Raw genomic sequence first — 20,335 nt, 5'->3', positions numbered from 1 at the left:
CTCTCCCAGGGTACAGCGAGTGACACAGCACTCAGATTACTCCGGTAGAACCGAATTCCCAAACTTCCCCCTCAAGACACAACGCCAGGAAAAGGCATTAGCTGGGAAACAGCAGGAAAACACCGGCTCCAGCTGCTGGGAAAGGCACCAGCGTTTGTCACCTCCCTGTCCCCACCTCTGGGCTCCTCGGCTTGCTTGGCGAGCTTGCGGAGAGCGGCGGCGAAGCTGGAGGAAGGTGCTGCCTGGACGGACAAAGTGCTGCTGGCGGCGGGGCTGCCATTGGGAACGATGGAGCCGTTCAGGGGGGACGGGGTCAGGGGGCTGACGGTGGCGGTGGTGCGGGTGGCCGTGGAGAGCATTCCTAGGGACGGCGACTTCGGCTCATGGCTCATGCCTGACAAGGAGAGAGACCCGGTTAGACGACACGTGGAGACGGGATCCTCCATTTCCCCCAGAAGCTGGGGGGCTTTCTTCTAGCTCACCATCCCACCCCAAAATGCACCCCGAGTTCAGGCAACGGAGGGGGAAGCGTGTCCCACATCCCCACTGAAGCCCTGGATAATGGAGCAGGAGGGCTCAGCAGAGCTCTGCAGGAATGGACGGGGTTTTTTGGTGGACACAGGGACTTCAGCACCCTGATGCAGGTGATGGGGAGAGGCGCAATCCCCTGACTCGCATGGTGCTGCCAAGACCCAAAGCACCGCTGCTGCACCCCTAATTGCCACAGCTGCACCCCCAAATCCCAGCCACTGCACACTCAAATCCCTGCCATTGTACCCCTAAATCCCCAGCACAGCATCCCTGGATTCCCAGCACTGCACCCCCAAATTCCCACTGCTGCACCCATGGACTAACAGTATTTCATCCCTGGGTCTTCAGCATTGCATCCTCAAATCCCCAGTAACACATCCCGGGATCCCCAGAACTGCACCCTTAAATCCCCACCACTGCACCCCCAAAACCCCAATATTTGATCTCTGGATCTCCATCACTGCACCCCCAAAACCCCAATATTGAATCTCTGGATCTCCATCACTGCGCCCCCAAAACCCCAATATTGAATCTCTGGATCCCCAGCACTGCACCCCCAAAACCCCAATATTGCATCTCTGGATCCCCAGCACTGCACCCCCAAAACCCCAATATTGCATCTCTGGATCCCCAGCACTGCACCCCCAAAACTCCAATATTGCATCTCTGGATCCTCAGCACTGCACCCCCAAAACCCCAGCACAGCACCCCCTGCTCCCCCATCGCACCTTCAAATTCTCACACCCCAAATCCCCAGCATTGCACCCCAAAGCACCGAGGTGCTGCAGGGCACAATGACCCCAAAAGTGAGGTTCAGGTGCTGAGCAGCAGGGTGCAGCCCTCCCCGAGCCCCCCCCAGCTGTCACACCAATTGCTCCAGGGCTCTCCACCTCCCAAAACAGCAACTGCTGATGTCAGGGCCCTTAAAATAGACTTCACCCAGCAGCTTCATTAACACCAGCCTAAAATTAGCCCGGCTCCCAGGTGGGCAGGAGGACATGGGGGGGGTCGTGGGGCAGCCCCCAACTCCCAGCAGGCCTGGAGGCAGCTCGAGGCACTGAACACCTGGAGCATCCACTGCAGAGGGTGGATGGAGCATCCCCGGAGCATCCCACGGCAGCGGATGGCCAGGGCGGGCGGCGGGCGCCGCGGGAGCCGGGGGGGGGGGGGGGGGCACGGGGGGCACTCAGCGTTGATTAATCTTTGCCCCCCGGCCCCAGGAGAGGCGGCCGTGGCGGCGGCGCGCTCCCCTCTGCCCTCATTATACAAGCATTTATTAACTCCGGTGCTCTCAGCCATTGACTGCCGCCTTGTCGACACGCTCGGCTCATGTAAATTCATTACCAGAACAGCTGGGAAGCCAACCCGCCACGCCAGCCTGGCCCCGGCACCCCCGGGCTCTGCGCTGGCACCCCCGGGCTCTGCGCTGGCACCCCCGGGCTCTGCTCCAGCCCCGGCTGAGGGCTCGCCGCTCCCCCGAGAGCGGGCACCGGGATCTGCCTGCAGCACCGGCACCCACGCACCATCCAAAGGGGACACGGCACTCCAGGCACAGCCTGCAGCTCCTGTGTACCCCCTGAGCATTGCCCCACATCCACCAGGCACTGCCTGGCATCCCCTTGGCACAGCCGTGCATGCTCCCAGCACTGCCCCACATCTCCCAGGCACTGCCCCACATCTACCAGGCACAATCCTGCATCCCCAGGCACTGCCCCACATCTACCAGGCACAATCCTGCATCCCCAGGCACTGCCCCACATCTACCAGGCACAATCCTGCATCCCCAGGCACTGCCCCACATCTACCAGGCACAATCCTGCATCCCCAGGCACTTCCTGGCATGCCCTTGGCACAGCCCTGCATCCTCCCAGCACTGCCCCACAGCCTCCAGGCACTGCCCCAAACACTTCTCAGTACTCCCCCAGTTCCTCTCCACCTATTAACCCCAAGATAACCCCCCCATCCAGCCCCGATCCAGGTCTGGAGACGATTTTCCAACCATTTGGTGGGATCGGCAGGCTGGCACACGGGGCTGGCGGCAGGGCATCACCCGTGTGATGCTCAGCTGATCCTCGCGGCCCCAAACGCCTCCCGGCCAACTCTTGATCCCGATGGGATTTGCCAGGGCAGCCGGGAGCGGGCGGATGGCCGGGCAGCGTGCGGGGAGCTCGCGTGGCCCCCGGGCTGAGCTGAGCCGCTGCCCCAGCCGCGCTCCAAACCAGTTCTGCCGCTCCCTCCCGGTGATAAAATCGGCGCCTCCGCCCCGGCTGGGGCCCGAGCAGCGCCGCTCACCCGCCGTGCCCCGCCGGCGCTGGCGTCCGTCTGTCCGCGCGTCCCTGGGCTGCTCCGCGGGACAGCTGCCAGCTGGGGAAACTGAGGCACGGAGAGCTGGCTGGACGGGAGCATCCACACAGGGGAGGGGATGGGACGGGATGGGATGTGGGGCTGCCGTGCTGCGTCCCCCCATCCCTCCGGCATTCCCGTTGCCGGCACGGCGTGGGTGCCACTCACCCCTGCGGGTGGCTGGGGACGCCGTGACGCCCCACGGTGAGGTGGGGCCCCCCCAGCTCTGCCCCTCCCTGGCTGCTTCTCTCAGCAGGCAGATCCGTGCGGAAAAACAGGTCAAGTTTGGTGCCTGGAGCAGCCCGGGGTCATGGCAGCGGTTGCCTCACCAGGGCGGGGAGATGAACCCCAAAACGGGACAGGCTGTCCCTGTACTGTCCCCAGCCCTGTGTGGGTACAGGGTTGGCACTCCCATGTACCCCTCCCTGGGAAAGCGATGCCTGTACCCCACACCCACCAAGGCAGGGGGACTGTGGGGGCCACAGGACACCTGGGTCCCCCGCTGAGGCCACCAGGCGGGTTGTGGAGCGGGGAGCAAGCGATGTGTCACCCTGTCCCCGTCCCTCCCACAGCATGCGCCCGGGCACAGCAGTACAGGGAGTGTCTGGCATTCCCGGTGCCCGCTGGCTGCCTGCCCGCGGGAGCAGGCAGAGGAGGAGGAGCGGGGATGGCAGGGTCACTGCCACGCTCCCCTCGCCCTTCCCTGCGCCGGTCCTTCCCGCAGCGCCACACATGGCACCCGCCGGGGGCTCGGCATCTCCGATGGCACAGGACCCCTGAGCCCTGACTCCTGGAGCGGCGCTCCCGCCCCCCCGAACCCCCGCATCCCCGGCTCAGGGCTGGGAGCCGGGAGCTGGGAGCGTGCCATGTTCTCTCCATCTGCTCCTGATGATGCTGGCGGGTTTTTTGGCAGCGGGAGCCTCCTCCGGCAGCGAGAGCAGAACCAGTCTGGCTGCCTGGTGGGGCTGGAGACAAATAAAACCCCTTGGCAGCCGCTGCGGGCAGGCAGGAGCGGGCAGCGAGGGGCAGGGATGGGCTCCCAGCGCCCTGAAATCCCTGGGCGCGGGATGCCGCTGTCGGGAAAGGGGAAATGGGCAGGTTTAGCACCCTGGCTCCCGATTGCCCCCTTCCCAGCACCTTGAAAGGCCTCTAATGAGCGTGGAGTGCCCTTGGGAGCAGATTGCCATTGAACTCGACCTGCACCAGCCGCCCGCTCTTACAGCAGCTATTTTGAGCTGCCGGGCTCCCAAGTGCTGGAACTAATAATTTATTACCAAATACGATCAGGCAGCAGCTCCAGCCCCTGGCAAATGGAGCGGAAAAAAACCCAGTGCGGCGGGAGGCCGAGGGAGTGGGGAGAGACGAGTATCCCGCATCCTCCTCCCCCAGGATGGATCCGCACCCACTCCGCAGCCCCGCGGCTGGAACCGAGCCCACTTGGCCAAGGCCTCTGGGAGGCTCCAGCACGCTCACTGCTGATGGTTCCCCGAGGGATTTGGGGTGATGAGGTCCCCCCTCAGCCTTTCCCCCCTCTCTCAGCGCCCCTGCTCCCGCTCCGGAGCCGAATCCAGCTGCACGCTCCAAGCAGGAACAGCTGCTCTGCATGGATTTTCAATGCTAATGGCCTCGCATTGTCAGCCCCCCTTCCCTCTCTGCCTGAATGCAGCGGGCAGAGCCCCAGGAAGGAGGGCAGGGGGCCAGGGCCAGCGCGTGGCCACCGTCCTCCCATCACACACCCTGTCACCCCCTCGGGCAGGGGACAGGCCGGGGACAGGCAGCAGGGACCAGCTCCTCTCCCGGTGATGCCCTGCCGAGCCACCGCACGTTTCCCACCCCTCATTAGAGCAGCTCTGCCGCCGCACCTCCAACATGCTCCATTAATTAATTAATTGATCGATCGGAGCCCGCACTCCTGCCCTCCCTCCCCACTTCCCAGCACACGGCTGAAATGAGGGGAGGTGGCCGGACTTGGTGTCCCCAGGTGTTCCCAGGCGCAGAGAGATGGAGGCACAGCCTCTGTCCAATTTCAGGGTGCTCAGGGTAGAGCTCACGGCCCACCCTGGGAACATCCCCCATTCCCTCGGAGGGGCCTGGATGGGTTCCCCGTGGTGAGGAGCACCTTGGCAGGAAAGGGTGGGATTTGGGGCTCCCCACGGAGCCTGGCACGAGCATCCAGCACTATTATCCGCCTGAGCCTCCATCGATCACTCCTCCATGGACCATTGATCTGGCAAACGACAACAAGCAAACTAATAAGAGCTCGTTTGGAGGGCGCAGCGCCGGGGATGGAGCGATGCCGGGTGGTTTCCCTCCCTTCCCGGCCTTCCCCTGCCCAGCCAAACAGCCCTGGGAGCCTTTTCAGCCCTCAGGAAATCGAGCCAGGGAAAGATTCACTTCAAAGCAACTTTCTATCCTGTTTCTGCCCTGTTTTGAAGCTGGGAGCTTGGAAAACCAAGCCCCTGTGCCCCAAGGGTGCTGCTGGGCCCTAAACTCCCCCCTGCAGCTTCGAGGTTGGGTTGGCAGCTCCTCTTGGCTCGTGATGCCCAGATCCAAGTGCCAGCTGTCTCCTGAGGATCTCTGCTTTGGGGGAAGTGGGGAACAGCCCTCACCCCTTCGCACTGGTGTCTTCTGGGGCTCAGTGGCTTTATGGGACACTGGGCACTCCATGGGGCTGCCAGGCAGCCTGGGAGAGTCTTGGCATTGCACTGGGATGCTGGGAATTGACTGGGAGAGACTTGGCATTGCACTGGGATGCTGGGAATTGACTGGGAGAGACTTGACATTGCACTGGGATGCTGGGAATTGACTGGGAGAGACTTGGGAATTGCCCTGGGATGCTGGGAATTGACTGGGAGAGACTTGGCATTGCACTGGGATGCTGGGAATTGCCTGTGGGAGATTTGGGAATTGCACTGGGACGCTGGGTATGGTCTGAGAGAGAGCTGGGCACTGCACTGGTGGGCATTTAGTGGCACTGCCAGGCACTGTTTGGTGTTGCCAGGCGCTGCACAGCGGCACTGGGCACTCCCCAGCACTGCTGGCCATGCCATGGAGGCGGCACTGGGCATTCCCAGATGCCGCAGGGCACTGCACGGCAGCACCGGGCATTCCACGGAGCCCTTGGGCAACGCCTGGGCGGGAGCCAGGCACCAGGAGGTGGTGCCAAGCCTTGCACGGCACTACCAGCCACGAGAGAGGGCAGTGCCTGGCGCACCCAGGCTGCCCTCCCGTGCCCACATGCCCGTGCCCCACGTCCCCGGGCTGGCGCAGGCGTGCAGCAGCAGCAGCGCATTGTTTTGGGCGCAGGATCCCTTGCCCAGCAGATGGCAGGTATAACAAAGCAGCTTGCTGCGGCCAAGCCAATTATTTATCTAATTATGATTTACCACTTAACCACATGATCTTTCTGCAGAGTTGTAGGCAATTAAAACCAGGGTGATTATGTGGATTATGCAAATCGGCTGGAGCCGAGCGAATAAAATTGGAGATTAGAGTTTCAAGCAGGCTGGATCTTGCATGGGGCAGGTCCTGGATGGGCAGGGGGCTGCAGGCAGGGCAGGGGCAGGGGGAGGCAGGGCCAGGGGGCTGCAGAAAGAGCTGGGGCAGGGGGAGGCAGGGCCAGGGGGCTGCAGAAAGAGCTGGGGCAGGGGGAGGCAGGGCCAGGGGGCTGCAGGAAGGACGGGGAGCCAGGACTCAGCCAAGGGAAGGGGCTGCAAGACACAGCTGGGAAGTGCCAGGACAAGGAGAGCAGATGCCTCGTGCCACCCCCCTGCAGCACTGAGGTCACAGCCTCCATCGTGGGGTGGGTGCCCACAGGGGACCCCCACTGCTGGTGGGTGACTCTGCCAGGGACCCCCCAGCATCCACCCCAGCTGCACCCCAAAAAGCAGAGAGGGGTTCCACAGTGCAGCCCCCATCCCTTACCCCGTCCATGGGGCAGCCCATGCCAGGCTTCAGGGGCAATTAATAACAGGTACTAATAACAGGTATTAATAACAAGTCCTAATAACGGGCATTAATAAGGAGCATTAATAAGGAGCATTAATAACGCCGCCTGGCAGATTACGCCGCCCGCCCGGCTCGATATGAGATTTATGGATGGCGTGAAGTCCGGAAATACAGGAGTATTAATGGTAATTCCCCGTGTCCTAGCAAAGGTCACAGGCAATCTCCATCAATCCCGCTGCAGAGCCGGGGGTCTGGGCAGGATGGGGGGTCAGGGCAGGATGGAGGGGTCCAGGCAGGATGGTGGGGGGTCCCTCTTTAACCCCCAGGACCCCCCAGCAGTTTCTGGTGGTGCAGATGGCCCAGCACGGGCCAGAGCGAAGGTTTTACCTTGGGATAAGAAATTATCCCTGGCAAACTGAGAATTTGCTGTGTGGATTTTCATTTTCCCAATGCCAGCACCATCTGCTCCCGATCGGTGCCCCACGTCCCCGGCTTCGAGCTATGAGATGTTGTGGAGGTCTTGGGAAGACCTTGGATTTCTCCAAGCCTGGGAGCACCTGCAGTGTGTCACCAGGGCCGCCTTGATGGGTGTTTCCCTTTTCATGGAGCCCCACAAAAAAATGAGGAAGCCTTGAAGGAGCAGAGATGTCCCCGGAGCCAGACTCTGCTGGGGATGTGGACACGCTGCCAGCACTTGTGGGACAGATCCAGCATTTCGTCATTGCAAGGAAGATCAACCAAAACCCCAGGAAGGGGAGCAGACCCCTCTTCTCTTCCCACGCCAGGATTTAGGGTGATTAATACCAGTGATCCCATGTGCTGGTGCTGGGAAGGCCAGCCCGTGCCCCCATGAGCAGCATCTTCCCTTTTCGCCTACAGTAATCCTCAGCCTTTCGAGCAAATTATTAAAATTCACTTATATTTAATCTGCCTGCTGGAATTAATTGAATTTTTACGCTTGGCAAATGTCAGTGGGTGCACGCTGCCTCCCAACGGGGACCCGGCTGCAGGTGCAGCGGGCGCAGCCCGTGGCTCTCACCACTCTCCAGGGATAAATCCCACCCTGGAGCAGGGGACAGGGTGCCCACGGGCCCCACTGGCAAAGGCAGTGCCAGGATGCCAGCAGCCTCCCAGCTCCGCAGGAATGCTCAGCGACACCTCCCCGAGGAGAGAGGCTCCCCAAATCCCACGGGATTCCCACTGTGGTGGCTTTGGAGGGGACACGGGGAGCCTCTCTCTCCCCCGCCTCCTACACCCGTGCCGGAGATGCCAGCGCCCTGCCTGGCATTGTGGTCGCCCTCCGGGTGATGAGAGCCTTCCTCCCCTCCCCATCGTCCTCCTCGCAAATTGCCAAAGCATCTAATTTTCCCGCTGGGAAGGCCGAGGGACAAGAGGCTCTATTTTGCCGGTAATAAGCCCTCCAGACAAAGGCGGGATGAGCCATTCAGCGCCGGGAAGGGGGAAGGGTCCGGCCCCACGCCGGAGCGGTGCCAGGGGAAGAGAGAGGTTCCCTCCTCATCGCTGGAGCCGATGGGACATACACACACACACACACACACACAGGATGGGACACTCACCCCAGGATGACCCCGGGATGATGCCGAGCTCCTGGATGGGCGGTGAGATGGGACACACCAGCCACGGAGCTGGGGACACCCCGGCCCTGCAAAACGACACCAAATCCCAAACGCACGTGGGCTCAGCCCCCGGGAACAGCCCCGATCCCTGCTCGGGGATGCTCCTCTCCCCACCCACCGGGATGGAGAAGTTCACGGTCGGCGGGAGCCACGGGGGCCCCGGCGGGCAACTTCCAAACTTGACTGGCGCTTGCCCCCCTCCACCGCCCGCCCGGGATTATCATAAATTAAGACATAATTACTCCATGGAAATTTACAGCACAAAGCTGCGGCGCTAACAAGTGTGTTTGGCGGCACCGGGGGGAGATACAAAGCGCTATTGTCTGGCAGGCGCCAAAAAAGCTGCTCTGCCCCCAAAGCCACACATCCCGGGGACAGGAATGAGGGTGGGGATGGCGATGGAGCGACACCACGGGAAGCACGTTTGGGCGACGCGGAGCTCCAAGAGGAGGCTCCCAGCAGGGAGGGCTGGATAAAAGCTGCCCAGGCTGGTGGGTGCCCTCCAAGCAGGTGCCACGGCTCTGCTCCCCGACAAAGACATCCCTCAAATAACTCTCAGCTCCCAACCAGGGGCGCTGCACCCAGCAGAACACCCCCTCTAACCCGTTTTCCCCAACTCCAGCACACACGGGGTTAAAACTAAACCCCCTGGGGACCTGGAAAAGGGAGGGGGGACACACACATGGGGAGCAGTGCCAGCGCTGGCGTGTGTGTCCCCCCCTCCCGGTGCTGCCACATTCCCCCAGCTGTCACACGCATTAAAAAATAATAATCATCAACGTGGCAAGAAAAAAAAAAAAAGCCAAACCCAAAAACCAACCAACAACCGAACGCAACAAAACAGTGCGAAAAAATTCAGGCGGCTAAAACAAATCCAGCAATAAAGGAGCTGGGATCCTCGGAAAGCTGGCTGTGCAATTAAGCAGTTTTCTGCTGTACGCCGATAATCACCTAATTATACTATTAATGACAGTTCAACCTGCTCGGAAATAAAAGGACATTCTTCCATAACAGGATGCCAGCTGTTTGTTACAGATGTCAAACATCTTTAAAGCATTATTATTAAAAGAAGGGGGGAAGGAGGAAGCTTGGGGATGCTGAAGCACAGCCGTCTTTCCCCCTCGAAGCATCTTGCAAGGGATGAAAGGGGGAGGTTTGGAGCGTCACCCCCACTTTAAATCCGGGAAAATAATCTGTCAGAGGGGTTTTTTTCATCGGGGGTCGATGTTTGGAGTCATAAATCCCCCACGTCGAGCTGGCGGGCGAGAGGCGCCTGGGTTTAATTAAGCGCAGCGTTTGGGAAATAAAAGTTAAAAATCAAGTCATAAAATTAGAGTGGGGGGGATGCTCCTGCTGCCAGGCTCGGGGCAGGGCTGGCCCGGCTCCCCCCCCCCCCCGGTTGCCACCGCCGGTGCCTCGAGCGCGGCTGCCGCCGGCGGTGCCCGCGCACGTGCCGCGGTGCCGTGCCAAGGAGCATCCCGGCAGGTGCCGACAGCCGCTGCCAAGGCGAGGGAAAAGGGGGGGACACGCCACAGAGAAAGGCAGCACCTGCTCCCCCTCCAAACCCCGCGGTGCGTTTGGAGGTTTGGAGGTGAGCGCTGCAGCCCCGGGGATTGGGGTGCGGCAGTGCCAGGAGGGGAGCTGGAGGGGGGATGTGGAAGGGGTGCCCCAAATCGTCAGCCAAATTCCCGCTGGGGTGATTCCATCTCTGTCCCGGCAGCTCTGTGGCTTCGTGCTGGTTCCTGGGGGGCAGCCGGGTGCCCACCCGCCGTGGGGCGATGCCAACGCCGCCGTTACCCACCCACCCACCCAGACACCTGGCTTTGCACCATGTCCTATATAGCAAATCTGCCTGTAAAACCATCAGGAACCAGGTTTAGACCGGGAATAAAGAGATTACGGGGTGGGGGGGGGTGAGAAAGGAAAGAAGAAGGAAAAAGGGGGTGTCTGGGAATAATTCAGCCCCCTCCCGGCTGTGCGGCTACCGACATACCGGCTGCCCGCAGGGCCATGGCATGAGAAGGATGGCTGCAGAAAGGCACCGGATTTTGGGGGTGCCCACCCACTCAGAGCTGGGGGGGCTGTGATGGAGCCCCCTTCCCCAGGCCAGGATCCCCTGGACCCCTTGGCAGGCGCTGGGCTGGCACTGGCCCCACTTGCCAGACAGGATCCAGCAGGAAAAAACCATCTGGGAAGCGTCCCCCCGAGCTCCGAGCGATGCCCCTAGTCCCCCCCTTCCCCTGGCTTCCCTCTTTCCCCCCTCCCCTCCTCAAACCATCACGGGGAAGCTGGAAAGTGGTTGACATGGTTGCCATGGCGACCGAATTTAGGACTGGCGAGAGGAGGAGGAGGAGGAGGAGGAGGATGGGGTGGGCAAGGGAGGAAGGCAGGAGGACTTCCCGGCACCCCAACACGGCTTGGAACCCCCCCGGCATCACCCAGCCCCCTCTCAGCACCCCACCAACACCTCCTCGTGCACCCCCGCACCCCACACCCGGCGAGGATGGGGACGGGTATCCCCAAAGCCCAGACCCAGCCGGGGGGATGCCAAGAGCGGGGCTCAGCCCCGAGCACCCCAAAGCCAGCCTGGGGGCGACTGTGCCCGCCCAGCGCTGCCGAGAGCCGCCGGTGACTCACACCTCGCGCCAGCGGCACCCGCCGAGCGGGTGTTTACGCGGCATCACCCAGCTTCTTCCATCTGCTTTGATCCAGGGGCTAAATATTCCCGGCCCCGGCATAAAAATAGGAACCATTTGGGAAGGTCCTGAGTCAGCAGCATCCGCTGCCGGCACCCACCGCCATCCTCCCCGGCACGCCGGGCACTCGCCGGGGAGCCCCAGGGCCCCTCCGGCACCTGGGGGATTTGCCGGATTTGGGGACACTCACGGGGAGGAGGAGCCCCCAAAAAGCTGTGTGTGTCCAGGTGCCACCGTTGTGCCTGCTGGAGCAAACAGGGCTCAGGGGATGCTCTGTGTCCCCGAAGGGTGCCGCTGTCCCCAAAGGAGGGTGGTGTCCCTGACACCGGCCTTAGGGTGACAACTGCACCCACGTTATCTCAGGGAAGATCAGCCTAAGCGTGGCTGCCCTATGGACCAGCGGGGAGTGGGGTCCCTTCCCTGTCCCCCGGCTCTCAGCGACGCCTGATGGCAGGTCCCCGCAGCGCCCGGTGTCCCCCTGCAGCCGGCTGAGCCCCGCGGCACAAATCCAGCCTCACGACCAGAGGCATCCAGGGCACAGAGGCATCGCTGAGCACAGGGATAACGAGGGGACAGAAGCGTCAGTGAGCAGAGAGACAGAGGTGACAACATCATTGGTGAGGTGACCAGAGGGATAAAAGGGGACAGCAGCATTGGTGACAACAGGGAGAGAAGCTCCAGTGACCAAAGAGATACAGGGGACAGGAGGATTGGTGACCAGAGGGATCCAGGAAACAGGAGCATCAGTGACAAGAGGGGACAGGAGCACTGGTGACTAGAGGGACCGAGGGGACACAGAGAAGCCGGCTGCATCCCGGGGCCAGCCAAGCTCGGGGAACAAGCCATGGAGGAGCGTGTGACACGGGCCACGGCCAGGCAGTTCCTGAGGCGGTGACAGTCCCCAGCAGGACTCGCGCCGCTGAGTCACCGCCACCAGCCCCGCGCTGATGAAACCCCCAGGGCGGGGGGAAGGTTCCCGTCTCCATCTGCTCCCACCCGACCTGGCCCACCGGCATCTCCCATCGCCCGGCAGCTGCCGCCAGCGTTCCCGCTGCGTGCCAGCGCCTCCAGCATCATTCCCCCTAATTGCTTTAAACCTCGCAGCCTGACACTTCCATGTTCCTCTCCGTCTTGCTTTTCTCCTCCGATTTTATTATTCCCCCTCCTCCGAGGCGGTTGGGGAGCCGGCCGGAGCAGGGTTTTCCAGGGCTCAGGAATTAGTGCATCAGCCACAACGGCAAAACCAGAAGTTTCACGCAACAGGAGCTGCCGCCGGGAACCCCGGCTCGACCGGCGCGTGCTAAATATGGAATTTAAGGGGGGAAAAAAGCCAACCCCAAACCCGTCTCCCTGCACCTGCAGCCCTCGGAGGAGTCCCCACCGCAAGGCACGGCTCCGAGGCCAGTCAGGAATCGCCCAGAGCTGCTGCAGGCAGTGGAGAAGAGCGAGGAGCAGGCGAGGTGGCGGTGTTTGGGGGGGACACGGGGAGCGGGACCCCCAGAGCCGGCTCGGAGGAGGGAGCAGGGTGGGAGCACTCAGGGTGTCACAGGAAAGCAGGTCACCCGTGTCCCCACCGTGGCACAGCGCTGGCGGGGGATGTCACAGCACAACCCTTCCCAGAGCAGGGGGACCCCCAGTTGAACCCCGGTGCCCCTCGGGCGCCCTTCCCGTCTCGGCTTCGTGCGCTTCAGGAGCCGCTCGCCCCGGTAAGAGCGGCCACATGTCAAAGCCATTTCCTGACACAAACGACCACCGGCGGGGGAACGGCCACGCGTGGGCACCGAGCCCCGGAGAGGGCCCTGCCACTGCTCCCCAACTTTGGGAGAGCGCCCTGAGCCTGCGCCCCGAAAGCGCCTCGAGTTCACGGCCGGGCCTCCCAGCCCGAGGCTGCACCCCAAGCGTGAACCCCGAGATCACACCCCGAGCTCACAGCCCGAGTGTGCCGAGCCTACACCCCCCAGTGCGCACCCCGAACTCCTGCAGCCCCAGTTCCCACCCTTCAGCACCCCAAAGCCCCCTCAAACCACTCACCCTGAGCACACACCCTGCACGCATCCCCTGAGCACGCACCCCAAGCCCCCCAAGCTCCCCAAACCCCCCTCCCGGGGGGATCCCCCTCCCTCGCCGGCCGCCGCGGGGGCCGGAGTTGCCGGCTGGGGTGGCACAGCAAACTTTGGTGCCCCAAATCCCCGTGGCCTCGCAGTGACGAGGCTGGCACCCCAAAACACTGCGCATCCCGCATTTCTCCCCTCCCCACCTCGGTCAGAACGCCCCCGGCTCCTGGGGGAGAGGGAGAAACCCCCAGGGTGAGGGAGGGGCAGCAGGAGAAGAGAGGGGGATCCAAGCACCCTAAAACACCGCAGTGCCGTGCCGGGGCTCTCTGCTCCCCCCTCTCCCCGACCCCAAAACCTCTTATAAGGTGCTGGAAGAAAGTAAGTTCACCCCCAAATCGCCCTTGGCTGCCGCTGGCAGGGGCGGACAAAGGGGAGTCCCCGGGCTGGGGGGACCCCGAGGGGAGCCCCCCGGGGTGGGGGGGAGAGGGAGTGCGGAGGGCTGGCGGCAGCATCGCTCGGTGCCTTACCTGGTAAGTAATAGAGAGGTGGTTTCAACCCAAACATGATTTATGTTACAGTTCCATTGCAGCCAGGGAAAAAAAAAAATAATTAAAAAATAAAAATAAAAGAGCCAACGTGAGGAGGATGTGTCAGGAAGCAAGGAAAAAAAAATACGGAAAAAAAAAAAAAGAAAAAAACCCAAAAATTAGCACCAAGCCACACGGAGGGGGTTGGAAAAATAAACCAGAGGCGAAAAAATACGGTGGAGCGGGGAGGAGGAGAAGAAGGAGGAGGAGGAGGAGGAGGAGGAGGAGCGGGGGGAATCAAGTGCGTGGGGGGAGGAGGAAAAATAAAAATTGAAATAGCAGCGAGCCCAGGGCGCCGGCGGAGGGTGGCGGTGGCGGCTGTCACCGGCGGGGCCAGGGCAGGAGCCTGGCTGCCACGCGTGACGCCTTCCCGGGGGTTTTCCTGCCGCTGAGCCCCCAGCTGCCAACCGCAGGCACACAAAAAGCCGGCGACGACGAGGAGGAGGAGAAGGATGAAGAGGCGGTGGGACCCTCGGCGGCGGGGAACGCACCCCCTGAGCAGTGCAGTGGGGTTCCCCCCACGCTGGGGAGGGTGCTGGGGGGCGTGGGGCGGGTGACCCAGGCGGGGGTTGCGAGACGCTGTCCGTCCGTCCGTCCGTCCGTGCGGCCGGAAAGCCCCGTCCCCGCGGGCTGCGCCAAGGCGGGCGGGCGAGAGGCGGCAGACTTGCCCCTCGATCAATTTTCATGCAAGAATCATTATCGGTAAATTGGAAATCTGGCTCCTTGACAGCAGATTTGTCTCCCCTAATGACGGGGAGCGGGCAGGAGGGCGGCCGGCAGCTGCTCGCCCCAGCACCCTCCGCCCACCGCCCGCGTCCCCCGGGCTCCAGCCTTTGGCCCCGGCGGTTTCGGGGGAGGGGGTGAACCCCCGGGGTGCCCCGGGGAGCAGCCTCCTTCCCCCTCACCCCCCCGCTCCTCCTCCTCGCCTACAGACGGAATAATTTTAAATTTTTCTTTCTTGCCTTTTTCTGTTTTCAAACAGCTGCCGATGCGGCGGGCGGAGGGGGGGGGGAAGAGGAGAGAGATATATATGTAAAATCAAAATAAGAATCCAAGCCCCCCCTCCTCGCTCTCCCCCCCCCCCCCAGTCGCTTCAGGAGGGAAAATTAGGAAATAAAACAATAAATAACCCAACTTTCCTGCCTGCCGGGAGATGCCTGCTGCTTCACAAAAGGCAGGCGAGCAAAGCCGCCTGCCCCAACCCCGGCGCGGGGGGCTGGGGGTGAGCTCCTGCCCCCGCCCCGGTCCCCAAAATCCCCTCTGAGCCCCTCAAACCCCCCTTGTCGGCCTCGCTGGGCGCCGGGGGCTGTAATGAGCCGCCCGATAGGATCTCCCCCATCCCCTCTCCGCTGATGCATTAGCAGATCCGGGAAGACATGCTTGCAGGCAAATAGGGCTAATAAATGCTATTACGGGAGCGCGAGGGAGGCTGGAGATCCTGGCTGCACCATAGTAACGAGGGCCCGGCTTAATTTGCTTTAAGCAAACGATCAGCCAAGGCAGGGTGGAGAAAGGAGGGGACGGGGTGGAGAAGGGAAGGGAAGGGGGGGGGAGCGTCGCTGGCTCCAGGCACGCACGGGCGCGCCTCCGCGGGCACGCGCTTCCAGCGGGAGCGCGCTGCTCACGGGAGCGCGCCCCTGGGTGTTCCATGTGCTTCTGACCCCCCCCCGCTCGCCTCCCAGCGCGCCCCCGCCCAGCTCCGTCCTTCTCTTCCCAAACTGGTTTTAACACCAAAGTTCACGAGGGCGACGTGTGATATCTCGCCCCTGCAAGAGAAGCCACATCCTGTATGATAATGACCAGCCCTTCAAACAGCTTAAAGATACAGAGGCCATTCCCAGGCGCCCGCTGCTTGCCCCTGCCTGCACCGGAGCGTGGGGACAGGGGGCACGGAGGTCACCGTGTCACCCCAAACCCATCCATCCTTTCCCAGGTGGCCCCCGCCTGCTCCAGAGCGCGGGGAGAGAGGGGCATGGGGGTCACGGTGTCACCCCAAACCCATCCAGCCATTCCCAGGAGGCCACTGCCTGCACTGGGTGTGGGGATGGGGGGCACGGGGGTCCCAGTGTCACCCCAAAGCTATCCAGCCCCACGGCTGGGCACGGATGGTTGGAGGGGTTTTTTGAGAGGTCCTCTGGCTACAAATGCACGTGTGCACACTCGCACGCACATAGGTATCCCTGCACGCCCACCCTGCCAGCCGCGCTCCCCAAAAATCCCACTCGGCAGAGACAGAGCCTGTGCAAACCTGCACCCTCCTCCTCCTCCCCCCCTCCCCCGTTAAATATTGCTTTCCTGATTCCAGGTCGGGGGATTATTATTATGTCTTCTCTTCCTTCCTAACCTACATCTGTCAAGATCGGCGCTGGGAGTATTTCTGGCCCATCCCCTGAGTCATCGTCGCTCGCGTCCCGCTCCCTCCCAGGCAGCTCCCCTGTGTCACCGGGCCCTGTGGGGTGCTGCTCCCCCGTGTGCCTCCACCCGGGACAAACCCCACACCTCACTGGTGCGCAATGTCACCGATGGGGTGACACACCTGGGGGTGCCCCAAACCCTATGCCCCCCCCCCCCACCACGTGTGGGTGCAATGGGGACCCCCCCACCCCACGCCGGGAAAGCTTTGGAGTCACCACGTCACCCAATTCCCACCTCGCTTGCAGAGGGGGTTGGATTTGCTGGGTTCAGGCAAGCACCGGGGGACCCCTCCCCTCCCCCCCCCCCCCCCCCCACGGCAGGAGCCGTAAAAATTAATTTGCAAACATGTCATTACACAATAGCTGTGCAGGCAATAAACCTGTAATTACAGGCGGCTAGGGGAGCGGGCAGGCAGGGAGGGGAGGGAGGGCAGACCTGCCTGCCAGCTCCGGTTTTGGGGTTTCGCCCCCCTTCCCCTTCCCCCCGCCCCTCCACTGCCTTTATTCATTATGCAAACGAGAATTGCTTCACTCCTGGAAGTTGGGCTCCACTTCAAAGGGGCGCCCTGCGTGCCCTGCCTGCGCTCCCCGCCCTGCCTCCCAAAACCCCAACACCCCAAACCAGGAGCGCCCGTTGCTTGGCAGGCATGGGGAAACCGAGGCACAGCGGCTGGGACAGCCCCGTTGGGAAACCCCGAGCCTTTGCGACATCGTCCCCAACCGAATTATCCGCCACCCTCCCGGGCTGCCCCCGCTCTGCGGAAGACCACCCTGCCTCGGTTTACCCACTTACCACCCCGCGGGAGCCGGGACTCCGGGCACCGGCCGGGACACCCGCCCGGCCACCCAGCAGCCGGCTGGGCCACGCCGCGCCTCACCCCTCGTTAGCCGGAGAGCCTGGCGAGCCTGACCCACTTCCCCGAGCGCCGGGAGGATTAATTGGTTCCTTTGCTCGCGCGAAGCCGCCGGGAGCTGGGGCAGGTGCCAGGCGGGATTAGCCAAGCATGAGAGCGCAGCTCGCGGGGCCAGCCCTGCCCACGCCGCCACCACCGCCGGGCCACGCCGCACGGCCATCCTGGACCGCCACACCCTTCCCTCGGGATGCTCGGCCTCTCCCCACGGGTCTCCCCAAGGAAAGGGATGCGGCCGTGCCGGGGACATCCAGCCCCTGGCCCCCAGTGAGCCCAAGCCCAAGGGATGCTCGCTCTAGGGAAACTGAGGCACGGGCTCCACCGCATTCCCTGCGGCCCGGCACGCTGGAAGCATCCAGCAGTGGGGACGCAGGATCAAGAGGAGCGAGCGGTCGCCTCCCATCGTAAATAAGCAGCTCAGCGATGATTTCCTGCTCTTGTTGACCTTTGACTATGCAGAATAAAGACATAAATCCATATTTTAAACCCATCTGAGCGCCAGCCAGGCCCACAAAGCCATTTACAGCCTGCGATTTGGACGGGGCAGTGAGCAGGAAAGCGATGGTTTCTCGAGGTGACATTCCCCAGGAGGGAAATGAAGTGTTTTATTTGCAGATATATAGGGCACGGTCGTTCCTCCGCTTCCCTTTCCCTCCGCCCTCGGCTCATAAATAAAACATACGGCCGTGTAACCGGCTAATTACGGGAGGATGGCAAAACCCCGCCGGTCGCTGGGAAAAGAAATCAGCTTTTTAATCAGCCCACTTTCCTGCCCATCTAACTTAAGGAGAAACGGGCATTTCGGGTGCCGGGATGGAGCCCAGACTCTCCGGCGGCTCCTAGGCTCCCTCTGGGGCTGTGCACCCCGATCCCTCGGGACAGGTTTGGGGCTGCTTTGGATTGGGAGGGGTTCAAGCTGCTTCTGGTGTTTTGGTTTTTTTTCCCCTGGCTGGGAAAAGGATGTCTTTGAAAAGTCTAATTGTTCCTTACACATTAGATACATTAATGAGGTCTCTGATCAAGCGGCTGGCTCTCCGGCAAGGAGGCTTCAAGTAGCAATTTTCCATTTGTGTTTCAAATTTTAATGAATGTTCCTGTCTCCGGCTGCGATGCGCGGTGATAATCCGTACGGCTCGGGTCAGCGCCGGAGCAGGGGCTGCCGCACGGGAGGGTTTGTACAAGGGTTTGATTTCTTTGGGGAATAGTTCATACAAAAAATGGTAATGGCAGAAGACAGTCTTCCTTCCCCCTCGGTTGCCAGAGCCCAAGAGCTACAAATCAGAGGGTTATTATTTCTTTCCGATGTCCCTAAAGTATCCTATATCTTTAGCGGGAGAGTAAAGTTCAGCCCTGATAAGATTGCGGCGCTGGGTGAGACGCGCTTTGCCTTTCCTCCTGCCTTGTTTTTTCTTCCCTCCATCTCCCTCTCCCTCTATCCCTGAGGAGGCCAGCGAGGTGTCCCCAGGGCCACCAGCCCACCCCAGGGCCCCCTCCCCCAGTGCCCCACATCCAAGGGCCGGATCCGGAACCCACCCCGCCAGGACAAGATTTGTATAACCTTGTTTTGGCATGCCTGCCATTAACTTAATTTAACATCCATATTGCCGCTACTTAATTAAATAGATGAACTCATTTTACATTTGCAAGTCTTAATTCATCCTGAACAAAATTGGCCATGTTTCGTTCTTTCTACGCTACAAGCTCCCCGGAACAAATGACTGCCTTTTGTAGTTAACTGCTAGTACAGGTTAAAAGCTAATTAGCAGCCCGGGTTGGGTGTTAACTTCCTTATTTATCACCCGGCGCCACTCGGTGAGCGAGGGGGCGCGGGCTGGCACTTCCAGCTTCCTGCGTGGGCCCCGCTCCCGCAGGGTCAGGGCAGCGGCGCTGGATGCAGCGTGCGGGATGCAGTGGTGCTGGATGCAGCAGTGCGGGATGCAGTGGTGCTGGATGCAGCAGTGCGGGATGCAGCGGTGCTGAATGCAGTGTGTGGGATGCACTGTATGGGATGCAGAGGTGCTGGATGTGTGCAGGATGCACTGTACAGGATGCAGCGTGCAGGATGCAGCAGCGCTGGATGCACTGTACAGGATGAAGCGTGCGGAATGCAGCGTGTGGGATGCACTGTATGAGATGCACTGTATGGGATGCAGAGGTGCTGGATGCATGTGGGATGCAGCATGCGGGATGCAGCGTGCGGGCACGTGGGGCTCTGGGCACGGTGCCTGACCGTGGTGCTCCCAATGCACAGGATCAGTGCAGGGGGCCTGGCACATCCTCCAGGTGTGCAGGGTCCGTGTGGTGTACAGGGGTCGGCGCGTGGTGCTCAGCACACGTCTGATGCACCCGGACCCTCGAGGCGCAGCGCGTGGTCACGCGTGGGGTTCAGCACGCCGTGCCCACAAGGGACGCGGCACACGAGACACGACGCACGACACGTGGATCGTCACGGGTGATGCACAGGGCTTGACACACAATGCACAAGGGCCTTGACACACGTGGCCCCTGTCACAGCGGTGCTCAGTGCATCACACAGCGCCCAACCATCGCCCAAGCACCCAAACACCTCCCTGGAGAGCACCCAAACACCTCCCTGGAGAGCACCCCTTCACCTCCCCACCCCGCCAAGTCGCCATGAGCTCTGCCATACACAGCACAATCTCCCTGGAGGTAGCTGGGGAGAGGCCCCATAGCAAGCACCATCCCAGTTTTCCAAGCAGGCTGCTCCGGGGGTGCCCACACCAAGCCTGGAGGCTGCCGAGCCTCACCACATCCCACCGAGTGGCGCTGGCTGCAGCAGGGGGCACGGCAGGGCCGGGGGACACAGGGGACCCCGCCAGCAGGGCGGCCAGGCCGCGCTGAGCCTGGCAGGAAGCCGCTCCAGGAAGGCTCATCTGGTTTGACTAACAAATCGCTAACTGCTTCCCCCGAGGCAGGTGGAAGGAAACAAGCTCCGTGGCTGTAAACAACCCCCCCCGGCCCCCCGCTTCCCACCCACGGCCCCCCACAGCCCTCCCCAAGCACTGGCCAGGGGCAGGTTGAGACAGAAAACGCTTGTGCAACACCCCCTTCATGCTCTGATGCAAGCCCTGCCAGGGGGACAGGGCCCCCCCAGCCCCTGCCCAGCACCCAGGGATGCTGGCACCCCGGGCAGGGCGTGGGGTGACGCAGAGCTTGTGCCAGCCCAGGCTGGCCCTGCAGGACAACACCTCGC

The 20,335-nt window shown here is 62.0% G+C and overlaps 1 protein-coding gene across 2 annotated transcripts in view; it reads right to left on the bottom strand.

Annotated features, from left to right (window-relative positions):
• Positions 1-20,335, bottom strand: part of GSE1 (Gse1 coiled-coil protein) — a 98,421-nt gene that overhangs the window by 14,249 nt on the left and 63,837 nt on the right. For both annotated transcript variants that reach the window (XM_014257157.2, XM_014257159.2), the window contains exon 3: positions 176-394. In XM_014257157.2, the coding sequence (XP_014112632.2) occupies positions 176-394 (219 nt within the window). The remainder of the gene's footprint in view (positions 1-175; positions 395-20,335) is intronic.

This window comes from Pseudopodoces humilis, chromosome 14, assembly GCF_049639895.1.
Source record: "Pseudopodoces humilis isolate 2021_Gansu_Grassland_sample_001 chromosome 14, ASM4963989v1, whole genome shotgun sequence".
Lineage (NCBI taxonomy): Eukaryota > Metazoa > Chordata > Aves > Passeriformes > Paridae > Pseudopodoces > Pseudopodoces humilis.
The sequence above is the reverse complement of the archived record's forward strand: the minus strand, read 5'-3'. Positions and strand labels throughout refer to the sequence as shown.